The sequence below is a fragment of the Lissotriton vulgaris genome, chromosome 3_2 (assembly GCF_964263255.1).
Source record: "Lissotriton vulgaris chromosome 3_2, aLisVul1.2, whole genome shotgun sequence".
NCBI lineage: Eukaryota > Metazoa > Chordata > Amphibia > Caudata > Salamandridae > Lissotriton > Lissotriton vulgaris.
The window spans coordinates 195,395,349-195,409,567 of NC_141690.1; the positions used below are offsets into that span (position 1 = coordinate 195,395,349).

Genomic DNA, 14,219 nt, shown 5'->3' on the forward strand with positions numbered 1-14,219 from the left:
TGCATCACTGCAATCATTCTGCACCACTGCAATCATTCTGCACCACTCTACTAAACGCCACAACACTCTACACCCCTTTACTGTATGCCAATGCACTCTACATTACCCAAAGCCAGTGTACTCTACACCAATCTACTCTGCACCACTGTAATTTTCGTCACTTCACTCTAGGCCACTCTACAACACTCCACTCTATGATATTGCACTCTGACTCTCTACTCCATTAAACTCTACTACGCTCTGACACTCCGCTCCACTCTACAACTCTATTCCACTCTACAACTCTCTATGCAACTCCCTGTATGCCACTCTATTCCTTTTTACTCCATTCTGTTCTGCAACACCCTACTCCACTGTACTCAACTCCACTACTCCTCTCTGACACTCCACTCTACTTGTTGCCACTCGACTCTACAGCACTATGCTCCACTCTGTCATTACACAGTCTGACACTACTACACTCTATGCCCTTCCACAACAATCTACTCCGCTCTATGCCATGCTACTCTACATCACACTACTCCACTCAACACCACTCCACTGTACACCACTCCACGACACACTATGCCACTCCACTTTGACACTCTACTCAACTCTACTCCACGCCCTTCCAGTCTACGACACTCTACAACACGCCACTTCATGACACTTCACGCCACTCACCTCTACCCCAGAACACTCCATAACACTCCACTCCACTCTGACACGCCACTCTTGTTGACCCCACTAATGTTTAGCCTTGCTGAACAGCAGCCACGCTGGTGTACAATATGGCTAAAACATATTGGCAAAGCCAATTGCTCTTGCATAGGCGAGATCTATTGATTGTGCCAAAGTCTGTTTCCTTTACGTCCCTCTAATCTCTTTTTAGTTTTGACACAGCAGGCCTGCCACTCCTTTTAGGCAGAGTTACTTGTGCAGTCAGGAAAAGTGCTGTCTGTGCGAGAGAGACGCTTACTGCCCCATACTGTACGCTGTGTTGGCGGGAAGAGCATAATGGAATGACTAATGAAAAGACCAATAGATGAAGTGGTCTGTTTCAAAGCCCATCTAAGTTTATATGTCTATGTATTATTTGTAGGTTTTATTTTTATTAAATGAGGTTAGTCGGAAAAAAAAATGAGGTTAGTCGAAAGCTAGAACTGTCTCCAGGTCAGACTAAAAAGAGCTTATGTGATCCTTAGGCACAACAAAAGTTAGTTACTGCCAAAAGACAGTCTTGCAACTGACAACAAGGAATATAGGCTAGCCATAGTGCTAGTGTGGATAGCAGTACCAGTATTTAATGGCAGTATACTATGCACGTCAGATCTCTGTACTGGGGTGAATGTATGACATTGTTCTACATTCTATCCATCACCTGTTGTTTTTGCATTTGTCACCCCGAGTGGGACGGGTATGCTCAGACGTGAGTCCCGTGCTCTCCATGCACTTGAATCAAGCTATCCAGGCTGATGAGGGCTGAAAGCCCGAAACCGGTCCTTGGATGCTTGTTTCCAGTCCAGGGAGGACCTGGCTTGGCAGTTCGGGCTGGACTGTACCCTTTGGACACAGGGTCAAGACTGATTTGCATATGGCTGGGTTCAAACTGGAATGGCATGGTGAGCAAAAAACGATGGATTTAGGCCCAGATCTCTGTACTGGGGTGAATGTATGACATTGTTCTGCATTCTGTCCATCACCTGTTGTTTTTGCAGTATACTATGCACCTCAACAACCAATAACTGAGCAGTTTTATCAGAAGGGGAGGGACACTCACAGGTTATTGCCCTAGTGAGAGGTCAGAAGGGAATGTCAGGGGCACTAGGCCACCCCGAGTTAGTTACTACCTGGGAGTAACCTACAATATTATTTTTGTAAATCATACCCTTGATATTTTTATGAGATGGCGAGAGGGGGCGTCTAGTTTTATTATGACTACTGGGCGACAACGCTGAAATAGGGGCTTGTTTTTTGTAAATTTACAGTGCTGGCATCTCAGAAAACTGATTGCCATGTTGACTGGAATATTGATTTACCAGTAGATTTCACTGAATAAAAACTATAGAGTTCTGTGCTATTCAAGGCCGGGTGTTATGCAGACTGGACTCAGTGATATGTGACTTTTGAAAGTGAAGAGGCTTGCCTTATTTTTGGCTATGACTTGTCATTGGTAGATATTGACCTGAAAGGTGCCAATCATATTGCACTATTTGGTATTGCAGAGGTCTCTGATTTACAATAAGTATTAACCTTTTGGCAGTAGAGTTTTTGTGAATGTAATATTTTTTCACTTCCTTGCTGCCTATTGCAAATGTATATATTGAACTGAAAAGAAGACCGAAACTGCATAAAACACAGCTCCACCTGCCCTTCCAACAAAAAAACTCAACAAATCATTTCACAGTATTTATCTTCTTACTTCTTTGCAATCAAAGTGTTCAAACTTTGGGAAAGATTTCACATCTGGGAAAAGACAAACTTGAATGGGTATTGCCATATATAAATATCCCTACAGCCACCCCACCATCTCGGTTAGGTTTATTTATAGCAACAGATTATGATTGTGAAAGATATCGTATGTAATAGTATACATGCAGTTGCATTTATAGTGCAGGTGCATGTAGTGTACCTTTAGGCGTATGCCTAGTAGTAGTGCTCTGAGGATCACTCATTCTTTCAAGGCCATGCCAGCAGTGCTCCAGCACCCCATCTCGGTTATCATTCCGGCATGGCTGGCTCAACTGTTCAAGTTAAGAAGGTAAATAAACAGTCATTACCGTATAGATGTTAAAGCTAGACTTGTATGTCATGAACTTGAGGTTATAGCCTCAGTCTGTCCATGGTTGGATTGAGGACATGGTACCTAGTCCAGGATTGCCCTGTGTATCTTTGTTTTTTATTATAGGTTTTTCTTTCGGAACTGCATGTCACCTATGGAACTTCAGAGTGCTGTTCAGCAATCTTCATCCAAGAATGAATTCCACTGAATTCCACTGGACCTGTTGCAGATTAGAGGGCCAGTTGAGAGCCATACCTGCAGAGAACATGCCAGTCGCCTTTGGGACTGATGTTTCCCACAGATGTTTTTAGATACTCCGGCAACTGTTGCAGGTTCTGCATTGCTAAACAGGTTGTTAAAGATGATCCGGGTGTCTCTGTCTCACCTGAAAGCGGATATTTGGGCCTTAGAACTCCATATTTTAACACTGGTGGGACGGACCTTCTTTCGTCCATTCGCAGTAAACCGGCGAAGTATGAGAAGGAGGCACTTCGAAAGACCCATTAACTGGGAAGAGAGGGTCCAGCTGGACGCTATGGTGAGGGGGAGAGGGCAGGCAAGACCTTGGCTGGTATGCTACGTAAACCCTGGGCAAGTGACTACGTGGTGGACTTATTGGATGACCACCAACACGTACAGGTGGGAAATGAGGCCCTTCAATGTACCATGGTTGATTTCTATACTGCTCTGTTCTCCACCTCACTCCACCTCCCAACACTCTGCTCCCCCGACTTGTCCCCCTATTTAGACTTGATGCAGGTCCTACGGTTAGCGGAGGGCCATCGCCTCTTTTCAAATGAGCCCTTCACAGCAGAGGAGATAGCTGGATTGACCGGAGTCATGGCCCCTAGCTTTGACGGCCTTATGTTAGATTTTTATGAGGAATTTATGTACCTCTTGCCCTCCATCTCCTTGATATGTATAAGGAATGTGTGAACTGGTGCCCTCCCGCCTTCCCTATGTGAGGCCCTTATCTTGACCATCCTAAAACCCGACAAAAACCCTAAACGGTGTGTGTTTTACAGACTGTTTTCCATGATAAATAAGATCATGGCAAAACTCATTGCCGTGCTATTCCTACTTCTCTTTCCTCAAATGATCTGCCCAGATCAAGCCAGATTTGCCCCTGGACGGTCCAATGCCCACAAACTCCGCGCCTTTTTTTGCCATCCTTCACACACTAGACTCGAAACTGCAGACTGCTGTCACATTCCTCGATGCCTCCAGGACCTTCAATTTGCTCAAACGGCCCTATCTTTTTTATCTTCTTGAGCGCCTTGGTGTGGGTCTCAAATTCATTCATTTAATCTGCCTGCTTTGCACCTTGCCAGTTGCACGCCTACAGATCAATGGTACGAGCTCACCCCCTTCCCAGTCTCGCGGGGCACACGCCAGGGGTGCCTGCTGTCCACCATTCTCTTCGCTATTGCAATGGAGCCGATTGCGGCCCGGCTGCAACAGCACCATTCACACCAGGCTTTGCCTTCTGACCAGGCCTGCCCTTGCTTGTTTCCATGTACGCGGATGACGTTACTTTATACATATGGTCTCCATCCAGCAATTAGATCCGCTCCTTCAGGAGTTTATTCGATTTGGCAGCAGAGCGGACTTCACCATCAGCTGGGCAAAGTCCATATTATTCCTGCTGACCGATACTACACAAAATTTCGTTCCTAATTTTCCCCTAATGTGGGTCAAACTGACTCGGTTTGATAATTGGGGCTCTGGCTTACCCGAAACGCAGAGGAGCTGTGGCGAGACAATTACGGCAGACTGATGTAGCGACTTGAAGATAAGGTGCCTCTAATGGTCAAAACTCCTGCTGTTCCTGACAGGCAGATTGGCAACAGCTACATTGGTAGTCCTCCCCAAGTTACTTTATCTTTTTGTTAATTTACCACTTCCTCTTATCACCTGCTTCTGCCGGCAACTCCGGCCCCATTAGCCTGGGCTGGTGGGAAGCCTCCCGTATCTTGGGAAATATCTGAGTCTTCCGTTTGAGCAGGGTGCTTTGGTGCACCAGATATGGACCTTTATTTACTTCGCGCGCAGGCACACTTTGCATTTCTGGCTGCTCCCAATTCGGTTTCAGCCCCACATGGCCCCCTGAGGCAGATCACATGCCTCCGTGCTCGCTACAAACTGTGCTTTGATGGCCCTCCCCACAGAGCTCGGGGACAGGTTGATATGGTGTAATGCATGATCTGGGCGTGGAACGAGCTGCAAAAAAGAGCACATTTGCCCCACCTATATGCCCCGTCTGTTCCCATCCTGGGACATCCATTGATCAATGTAGCCTAGAGTGTGGAATGTAGTCACGCCTCCACCTACTAAAGCTTACCTCCTTTGGGATGATAAATACCGACAAGACTGTCGTCACCTATCAACAAATTTTCCAGGAGGCTTGGGTGCCCAATCTAGATGCCATGACTTATCCCCAGCTCGTGCATCTATGCGCTACCTACATGACACCTGCCTGGTACCCCCTCCCCCTTTAGTTTAGGGTACTTGATGACATGCTCACTAACCCCTCACTGATCACGCACATTTACACTTGCAGGCAGTGCCAATCAAGGTTGCCTGCACTTGACAGCTTTGGTCGGATGACCTCAATGTGGAGATCAGCGAGGAATAGTGGTTGTTCTGCTTACTCCATCTGCTGGAGCCCGGTCTCCGACCTACAGGTTGTGACTGATTCATTTTAAGTTCTTACACAGAGTGTATCATACACCTGCGTGAATATTGAGCATGGGGTGGGTGGAAGACCCGCGTTGCTTACGCTGTGCTGCACTGCATGCAGGCTTCCTGTATTTGGCATGGGAATGCCCTGAGATCCAGTGGCGGCTGCCTCTGAACGGAGGTGGTGGAGTTGGTGGGGGGGGGTTATTCAGGATGAAAAAATGAAAAAAAACGTACCTGCTTTGCCACTGCATTCGCTGCACGCCTCTCCTCCGTCTTCTTCCTGCCTGCAGCCTGCACGAAAGCACGCAGGCTTCCGACTCTTCCAGCCAGTCACAATGCTGCAGGAGCAGCATCGTGATTGGTCTGAGCACCCTGTTTGCCGCTCAGGCAGTGCCTGGGGAGGCTGGGTATGTTCTCCACGGGGCTGTGCAATACAGCCCAATGGCGAACATGCCAACTACTCCTGCTTCCTCTGCGGCCAGCCAGCCCTGCCCGGAGTCGCAAAGGAAAATAAAATGATAATAACTTCTTGTTATTATAATTTTTTCTTCCCACTGCTCAGCGAGCAGTGGAGGAGCCGCCACTGCCGAGATCATGACCTTTGGGTAAAGGAGTTTAGGAACATCACCAGCATTACTGGCTTTGCCCCGGAAAGTGGCGATGCATTGGGGCAGGCTATGATCTCCCAGAAGGAAAGCTTGGCTGCATGGTGCAGCCCTCTGCCAAGGACTGCTAGGCGCATACAGGGAGTTGATTCTAGTCCGCTCCCATCCCAAGGAGATTTTGGCCCCTTTGACAAGCTATCTTAGGTCGCTTGGTGACTTGACCAAGGATCCTCTCTGCCACGACAGCCCTCCACAGTCTACGTGCATGCTCACGTCTCCCTCCTAAAGTGACATCTTGCCCATATGCCCCACTATGCCTGACAGACCCTACCCAACTGTCCTGAATAGATGTGCTCAATCTAGATTTAATCATCTAGCATGAGCTGGATTTCACTGAGTGGTAACTCTTTTGGCTGCCTTCCCCCTCTGTCCTTATTCCCTTCTCCTCTTGCTCCGTCCCTTCCAACCCCTTTCCGCCCGTCTCATATATTGCATTATCTGTGTAACAGTGCTAACAGGAAGATTACGTAATGCACCGGTTGAAATGCAATCTGTATTGCTGTTTTGTATGTTAAGAAAACTCAATAAATAAAATAAAAAAATACTACAGCAACTGTTTTGAATCAACTCCTCATCGGCCTACTTCTCCAGCCCTCGAAATTCATCGAGCCAGAGGTCTGGGGGCAGCACTTTATGGTGCAGAACCGTGAGGTTTGGACCAGATAAAGAGCCTAGAGCTGGCAGAAAATAAATGTATACGGTCATTACTAAAACTGCCAAATACTACTCCACTTCTACCGGTTCGGCTAGATCTTGGCTTGAGAAGTGTTAAACATATAGCAGAATTGAAATTCCTATTGTTTTGGATCAGAATATGAACTGGTAAACCCAAATCCCATTAAAAGAAGCTGTAGAGGAAGTGCAGATCCTCAATAAAGGAGTAGTACGGGTGAAGTGGTTTAGAGAGGTATTGGTTAACGAGACTGGGGCTGAAGGCTATTTGGGAAGACCCTAAATCCCTGATGAAAGATGCAGTACCTCTTTTCAAAGCAAAGTTCTGGGCTTTTCTTCAGGACTCCTGCTATGACGTTGCAACACAGGTCACCCTAACAGGAAGATACTTGGAATTCAAATTAACATTTTTATTTGAGGCTATCATGGATGAAATTGAACCGCCACATGCACGTGCACTTGACTGACAATTCAGGCATGGACCTCTGCTGCTGAATTATATTAGAAGTAGATGGACTCAGGCTACTGTAACCCCTATGTGCCCTGCATGTTCCCTTAGTCCTGAATCGTATACCTCCATGTCAGCTTTTATCGTCTAGGTAACCAGTAGATGCGTTGCGAGTACTATCAGATTTCACAAAATGGTTCGTATTCGCCATGTCACTGTACTTGCGCCACACCTGGAGCATTAGGTCGAAGTTGCTAACAGTAGGGTAAAGCATAGGACAACATAGGCTAAAGCATAATATGTAAACAACATTGACTCTTTTAATTAATATTTGTTTTTAATGTTAAACATCACATGTTTTGAATCTTTTTTTTGTCATTTTATTTGAGTTTTTATGCAATGATTTTTTATGTATTATTGTCTAACATATTGTATCAGTAAGCCTGTTGTCTATAAACTTTGTGAATGACTTCTATTTGATCGAATAAAGGAGCACATCTCCTCAGAGTCCTTTTTACCAACACTATGTATTTGTACGAATAGACATTCACATGCCTATATGCAAACTACTTCCAACAAGAGGTAAATAATAACCTCTCTCACTCCCTTAAATGTTTAACTTACTATGTAAGACTTCATGTGACTTACCATCAGCTTATTGCTTGGGGGAATGTGCTATATTTAATTGCACTTCTGAGAGAATGGATAGACTCCTGTCGCCGAAGGGCGGTGTTTACACTTTGAAAAAACCTGTAGTAAAACAGCTATGTACTTGTTTCGAAAATGTGGGTTTGGAGGAGAGCGGCACACAAAGCGCCCTTCATGAACCGGCCTTTTTACGGCACATGTACAGTAGATATTGCCAAGGGAACAGTACGACTCTTCGACGTTTGCAGTGACTAACAGGCTGGTGTTTGTTTTTTTCACAGCGCCACCAGCAGCTCAGTGTGCCTCTCCTGTCAGCCGGGCTCTTTTGCTAATGAAACCGGGGCTTTGCTGTGCAAACCGTGTGCTAAAGGTAATTGTAAATTCTGGCCTATGTTAACTGAGCTGGAGAACTGCAAACCTGCAATTGTGTATTTTGAATTGGAAATATTGTTCAAATTTTATTTATTAAGCTATGAAGAATGAACCGATAAGATTATCAGTGAATAGGGGACCGCTTCTCGACTTACTACTGAGCTCAGTGTGGGTAGGAGTCCACAGCCTTATTCACAAATTTATTTTTGGCTCACTCACACTTTTCTTTTAAGGATTTTATTGAATTATCTTACACTTTTATAGCATTGATGGAACAGAATGGTGACACCATATCAAACAAATAGGAAAATAAAAACAATGACAACATGTCAGTATAACAGAAGACAGGGAAGCAGCCTCAATGACTGAGGGAAGATCAAGTGAGTACATACATATGGATACTCTTCCGACCACAGCATCTAAATCCACCCCGGCCATCATTTGGCTTAAATATTTCCTTGCAGGATCCTCCTTGACAGGGGACCGCTCTAGCCCATAAATATATAAGAACTGTTTAAACCAGGTAATAGCCATTGGAGGGGTTGGATCAAGCCAAAAATGTGCAAGCAGAATCCTAGCCATTAGAATAATAAAAAAACAATACCTTTCAAATGCAAGGGGACTTCATGCGATGTACCAAAAATGATCAGCTGAGCGGACGGATAAGTACGCCTTGAAATAACCCTAGAAATCTCCTCACAGAACCCCTGCTAATATTTATGCGATGTGCCACACGAGTAGCAAATATGCACACTGTCAGTTCTCACCTTACCCCACCGCAAGCGTTCCAAACTAGTCTGACATTCCCAGTTAAATAATCGGTTCAGAGTGTAATATGTATCTTTAAGAATCCTAAAACAATGTATTTTCGGCCTGGAGACTTCACAAATATATTACTCAACTGGATTGACTCCCTAATAACATCAGCAGCCATTTGTAGTGATAGTTTACAAGTCCATTTGGAGGTTTAGATGGATATATTATCGCATTGGACCAAATGTAGTAATTTATAAAATTGACTACTCGTCTCTATTCCATGGGTTCTGTGCACAAATTCAGCAGCCCTGAGTCTTTAACTTCCTTGTTAAAGAAATTTGAAATTTGTATATACTTAAAAAAAAACAAAAAAAAAACCTGTGCTCTGAACCTCAAATCATGTAACTAAATCCGAAAAGGATAAGACCTGATGTCCTATGAACAGCTGACCTACCGATTGCAGGAGCGACCTAGACCAGTCTACCATATGCAAATCATTAGACAAAGAGATAAACTCTGGGTTAAACAATAAAGGCGTATAATGAGTGAGAGGGCAATTGAATGTTTAGCCCTTAAACTTTGCCACATCTAGTAAAACACCAGGAGAGTCTAAAACCGAATACGCTTGAAATAAGAAGCATCGTAAAACCGTACCCTTTGGTCAACTCCAAAATACAGAGACTGCAAGTGCCAGGACTTATTTCAAATCTCTACTAGACATACGCTCCGAGATAGCTGACCAAAAATTATAATTTAAACTTGGAAGCGACCACCCACCTTTATCGCTCGGTAGTTGTAAGATCCGTATTGTGCAGCAAGGGCACTTCGATTCCCCAATGAACAATTTCGTCAGGGCTCGGGTCAGTCTTCTCCACACTAGTATTCCTTCATGAGCTAGGTGGTTGCCCTCAATGCTCCTACCGGCAACCCACCTTGTGGGGATTTGTGTGATGTCTGCAACACATGTATCACATCTCCCTGGCGTGTATTCATGGTTGCTTCTTGTAAACCGGTACGCCTCCTGCTTCTGGTTCCAGACTCCGAGTTGACAAGAAGCAACCGTGAATTCACGCCACATAATCCACAAACGAAACCAACCGTCGCTTTATTCCAACACTCACCGTAAAGCTAATCCTTACGCTAACATTAACTAATTCTAAACCCTAGATTTCACCCTAACCCTGCCCATCTCCCTGACCACAATTAAAATACTATAAATATTTTAACATTTTCAATTACGTTTTTTGGCAAACAAAATTTCAAAGCCATATTTTTTTAAACTACATATTTTGAATATTTGGTCTTTCTAACTATATGATTAGACCATTTGCATATTATTCTCAGTAGTAGAGGTTTTGACAGCCGTTTAAAGGCATGGTATATCCCATAGACTGCTGCATGATTCCACTGTGCAGAACAATCAAACAGCCAATAGGCCACACACTGTACCTTGTAATAAGGTTTGTAATATTTCTTGCAACATTCCATTTCAGTCCTTAACCACATGGCTGCTGGGCGTTTTCCCCCCCAGTGCTGGAAAATGCCATTTTAGTGGCACTATGACGAGCTCAGCTCGTCATCAGCACACGACACCCGTTGGTGATGACGAGCTGAGCTCGTCATCAGCATCGAAAGGGTTAAAGATGCTTATTTATAGAATCTTCGCAAAACGTGACCAACATCCACTTGGTATCACTGGTTCCAGAGCATTAAAATTACATTCATGCAGAAGAACAATATGTTTATTTTATATTTGCATTATCTTCTACCATTAAAATGAGATTTAGAACTCTAAACACATGTGAAGTTATATTAGCCCCAGTAAAAACCTAAGGGCCATATGTAGGTAGCCAAATACCGGTCGGTAACGGCCGAAATTCGGTAAATTTGCCGTTACCGACCGGTATTTAGCCATTTGAGATGTAGGAGGCCACATTTAAGGATTCAGTAAATATGAATCGGCAAATACCGATTCATCATTACTGAATTCAAAATTACCGAATCCTTATTTACCGAATCGGCAAATAAGAAACTGTAAAAATGAGAATAGAGATGTAAGTAACTTTGAAAATACAGAATTTCATGAAATTCGGTATTTAAGAGTCGGTAATTATGATGGATTGAAAGCAGGTGGTAACCAGGTGCAAGCCATAAAACAGGCCACAAAATGCAACAGTGTGATCAGAATGGCGGCTTTCTATGTGATAGCAAGGCGGCTACAGCTACAGGCAGCAGCAGAGAGGCACTGAAGACGAGAGGAGCAAGTCGACAGACAGTGGATCACACTCTTACAACTTACTGAGGCAGAGATCCATGAAAGGTACAGGCTACACCCCCACACCATCCGGGACTTGATAAAGGACCTGCACCCACTCCTGGAGCACCCAACACCAAGGGCGCATGCCATACCACCACATGTGCAGTTGCTCTGTAGCCCACACCTGCTTGCAACTGGCAGTTACCAGGGGTGATAGCTGCAATAGGTGGGGTGTCCCAGAAATGCCTGTCCTGTTTCTTCAGGAAGTTCCTTGAGCCCATGATGCAGAGAATGCATCATTACATCAGCTTCCCTGCCACACATGCGGAACCGGTGAAGACCAAGACTGACTTTTACCAAATGGCACAGTTCCCACATGTGATCGGCTGCATTGATGGCACACACATCCCAATCTGCCCACCTGCAGCCACTGAGTACATCTACAGGAACAGAAAGTCCACACACTCAATAGATGTGCAGGTAATCTGTGATGCTGCCAACATAATCACAGACATTGTGGCCAAATTCACAGGAAGCACCCACGACTCATACATCTTCCAGAACAGTGGGATCTACACACGCCTGACAGCGGGGGAATTCGGAGAAGGATACCTGCTAGGTAAAACACTGTGACACACCCAGATAGATATTGCAGATGTAGGTGGTGTTGTGCATGTGAGTAATGGCTTGCTCTTTCCCACATAGGCGACCGTGCATATGCCGTCTGCTCATTCATCCGCACTCCCTACCTGAACCCATCAACCCCGAGTGAGAGACGTTACAGCGTGGCACACAAATCTACACGCAACGTCATGGAGTGCACCTTTGGGCTTCTAAAAAGCAGGTTCTGCTGCCTCCACAAAAGCAGAGGCGCACGTCAGTACTCACCCCTCATCTGCTGTAAATAATTGCAACTTGCGCAATGCTGCACAACCTTGCCACTAGGAAAGGAACGGCAGTAGAATTAACAGATATTGAGGATAATGATGATGAAGATGCACAGCCTGAGCCCAACACAGCAGGAGTGGCGCCAGCAACAGATGGGAGACAGAGACGGGCAGAGATCACACGCAACTATTTCTAAGTAAGTAAGGAGACACAGCCAGGCTTTGCCTGTACATGACGTAGTTTAATAACTGGGCACTACGACAAAGAACAAACGGCTCACCATGCCAATTCAAATGGTGGCAACCTTAATAGGTAGTCATGGGTTACTTCACCCTAAAAATTTTCAAAAATGTGTGGGCAGCATTAACGTCTGCGCCCACACATAACAGTGCTGGATGCCTGCAGCTGGCCTTCCTCACTGTCTGCTGAGCCAGGGCCCGCAGCATGCCGCCTGCTGCTCCTCCGAGTTTCTGGTACAGGGGGGTGGGGGGTAATGCTGCTTCTGCTGGTGGTCTCATCACTCTCCCCCACACCTAGTGCAACAGCGTTGGCTGACTGGGTGGTCAGCAGCACTTCCAGTGCGGTTGTCACCTTCCCCATCCCCCTGGTGACATCAGTGCAGTAGTGCACAAGCCCCTCCTGCATTGCCACCGAGCGCCTGCAGAGCAGGGAAGTGGCAGTTGCCAGGCGGTTCACTGCCTTGGTGTGCTGCTCCATGTACTGCCTCTCCCTGCGCCTTATTGCCCTGTCCTCGTCCAGTTTGTCACAAAGTACCATCAAAGACTGGGACATGTCCCCCATGCCCTCTGCCATCTCCTTGATGCCCTCCCCCATAGAGCTGATGCCCTGTCAATATTAACCATATTCTGGTTTAGGTGCCGCATTTTTCTTTGAACAGACTGTATCGCCTTCCCCTGCAGGCACTGCACCTTGACCATACTGTCCTCCAGTCCTCCGAAGGCCCCATCACCCTGCCAACTTGTGCTGTGCTCCCGGGCTCTGCAGCATCTCGCACCTGTGTGCGTACCCTCGGAGGTGGACTGCAGCCCAGGATTTGTTTCCTCCAGTGGACGAGTTGGTGTATCACCCCCCCTTATGTCCTCAGAGGATGACTCCATGACATGGAGAGTGGCAACAGCATGCCTCCTGGGCCTTACCAGTACAGGTGATGTTGTTGCTGGTGAGGCTGACCGATCTTGTGAGGCCTGCTGTGGTGGTGAGTCAATCAGCAGTGTTGATGCTGGCTCTGGTGGTGCAGCTGCCTGTGGTGTTGGTGCCGGTGGTGGTTGAGTGCTGTGACCTGCACTTGTGCTGGCATCCTCAGTTCTTCCCTTACGGGGTGCCCTTCACTCCTTCTCCTGCGCCGTCCTGCTCGATTACTCTTCTGTGGACAGATATGGACATTAGCTCAGTGGTCCTGCAGCCCTGCATTTCAATATTAAATTACAACCTGTCACACTATCTCAATGTCCTCTTCTGCTTCTGGCTGATGTGTGTGGCATGCCTTGTTGTTTAGTGTGATGACTGTCATGATGGGTGTTTCACTGACTACATCTCCCATAATGCATTGCTGGTGTATACTAAAACCTGTACTGGAGTGTGAGTCACACAGCCACATTGGGGAATAGGGATAGGGAAGGGGGGGAGGATTGCTGTGCATGCTTCTTACCTTGTTTTGTGGCAGCTCTGGCTGAGCTGTCTGCATCCCTGATTCCAGACACACTCTCGGGTTCCAGGGTGGACTCAACCAGCTGCTCCAGGTCAGTGAGGGCAGGTGCTCTGCTCCTTCCTCCCCTTGTGACACTGGCCTCTTTCCTCTGTGCAGCCAGCTTCTTCTTGGTAATGATCCGAAGATCATACCACCATTTTTTGAGGTCATCTATGTCTCGTGGGCTCACCCCAATGGCATTCCCCTTTGCCTGGATTGCCAGCCAGATCTTCTTTTCACAGCCTTTGCTACCTGCAGGGACGCTTGCCAAAAAGCTGTGTGTGGTGTTTCACCACCTCCACCACAAGGACCTGTAGCTCACTTGCACTGAACTTCATTTTCCTTTTTCTTTCTGCTCCTTC

At 46.1% G+C, this 14,219-nt stretch overlaps 1 protein-coding gene across 1 annotated transcript in view; it reads left to right on the forward strand.

Annotated features, from left to right (window-relative positions):
- The window catches only part of LOC147725517 (uncharacterized), a 575,714-nt gene that overhangs the window by 349,298 nt on the left and 212,197 nt on the right, over window positions 1–14,219 (forward strand). Inside the window, exon 4 of the mRNA XM_086964208.1 lies at window positions 8,158–8,246. Coding sequence (XP_086820334.1) covers window positions 8,158–8,246 — 89 coding nt within the window. The remainder of the gene's footprint in view (window positions 1–8,157; window positions 8,247–14,219) is intronic.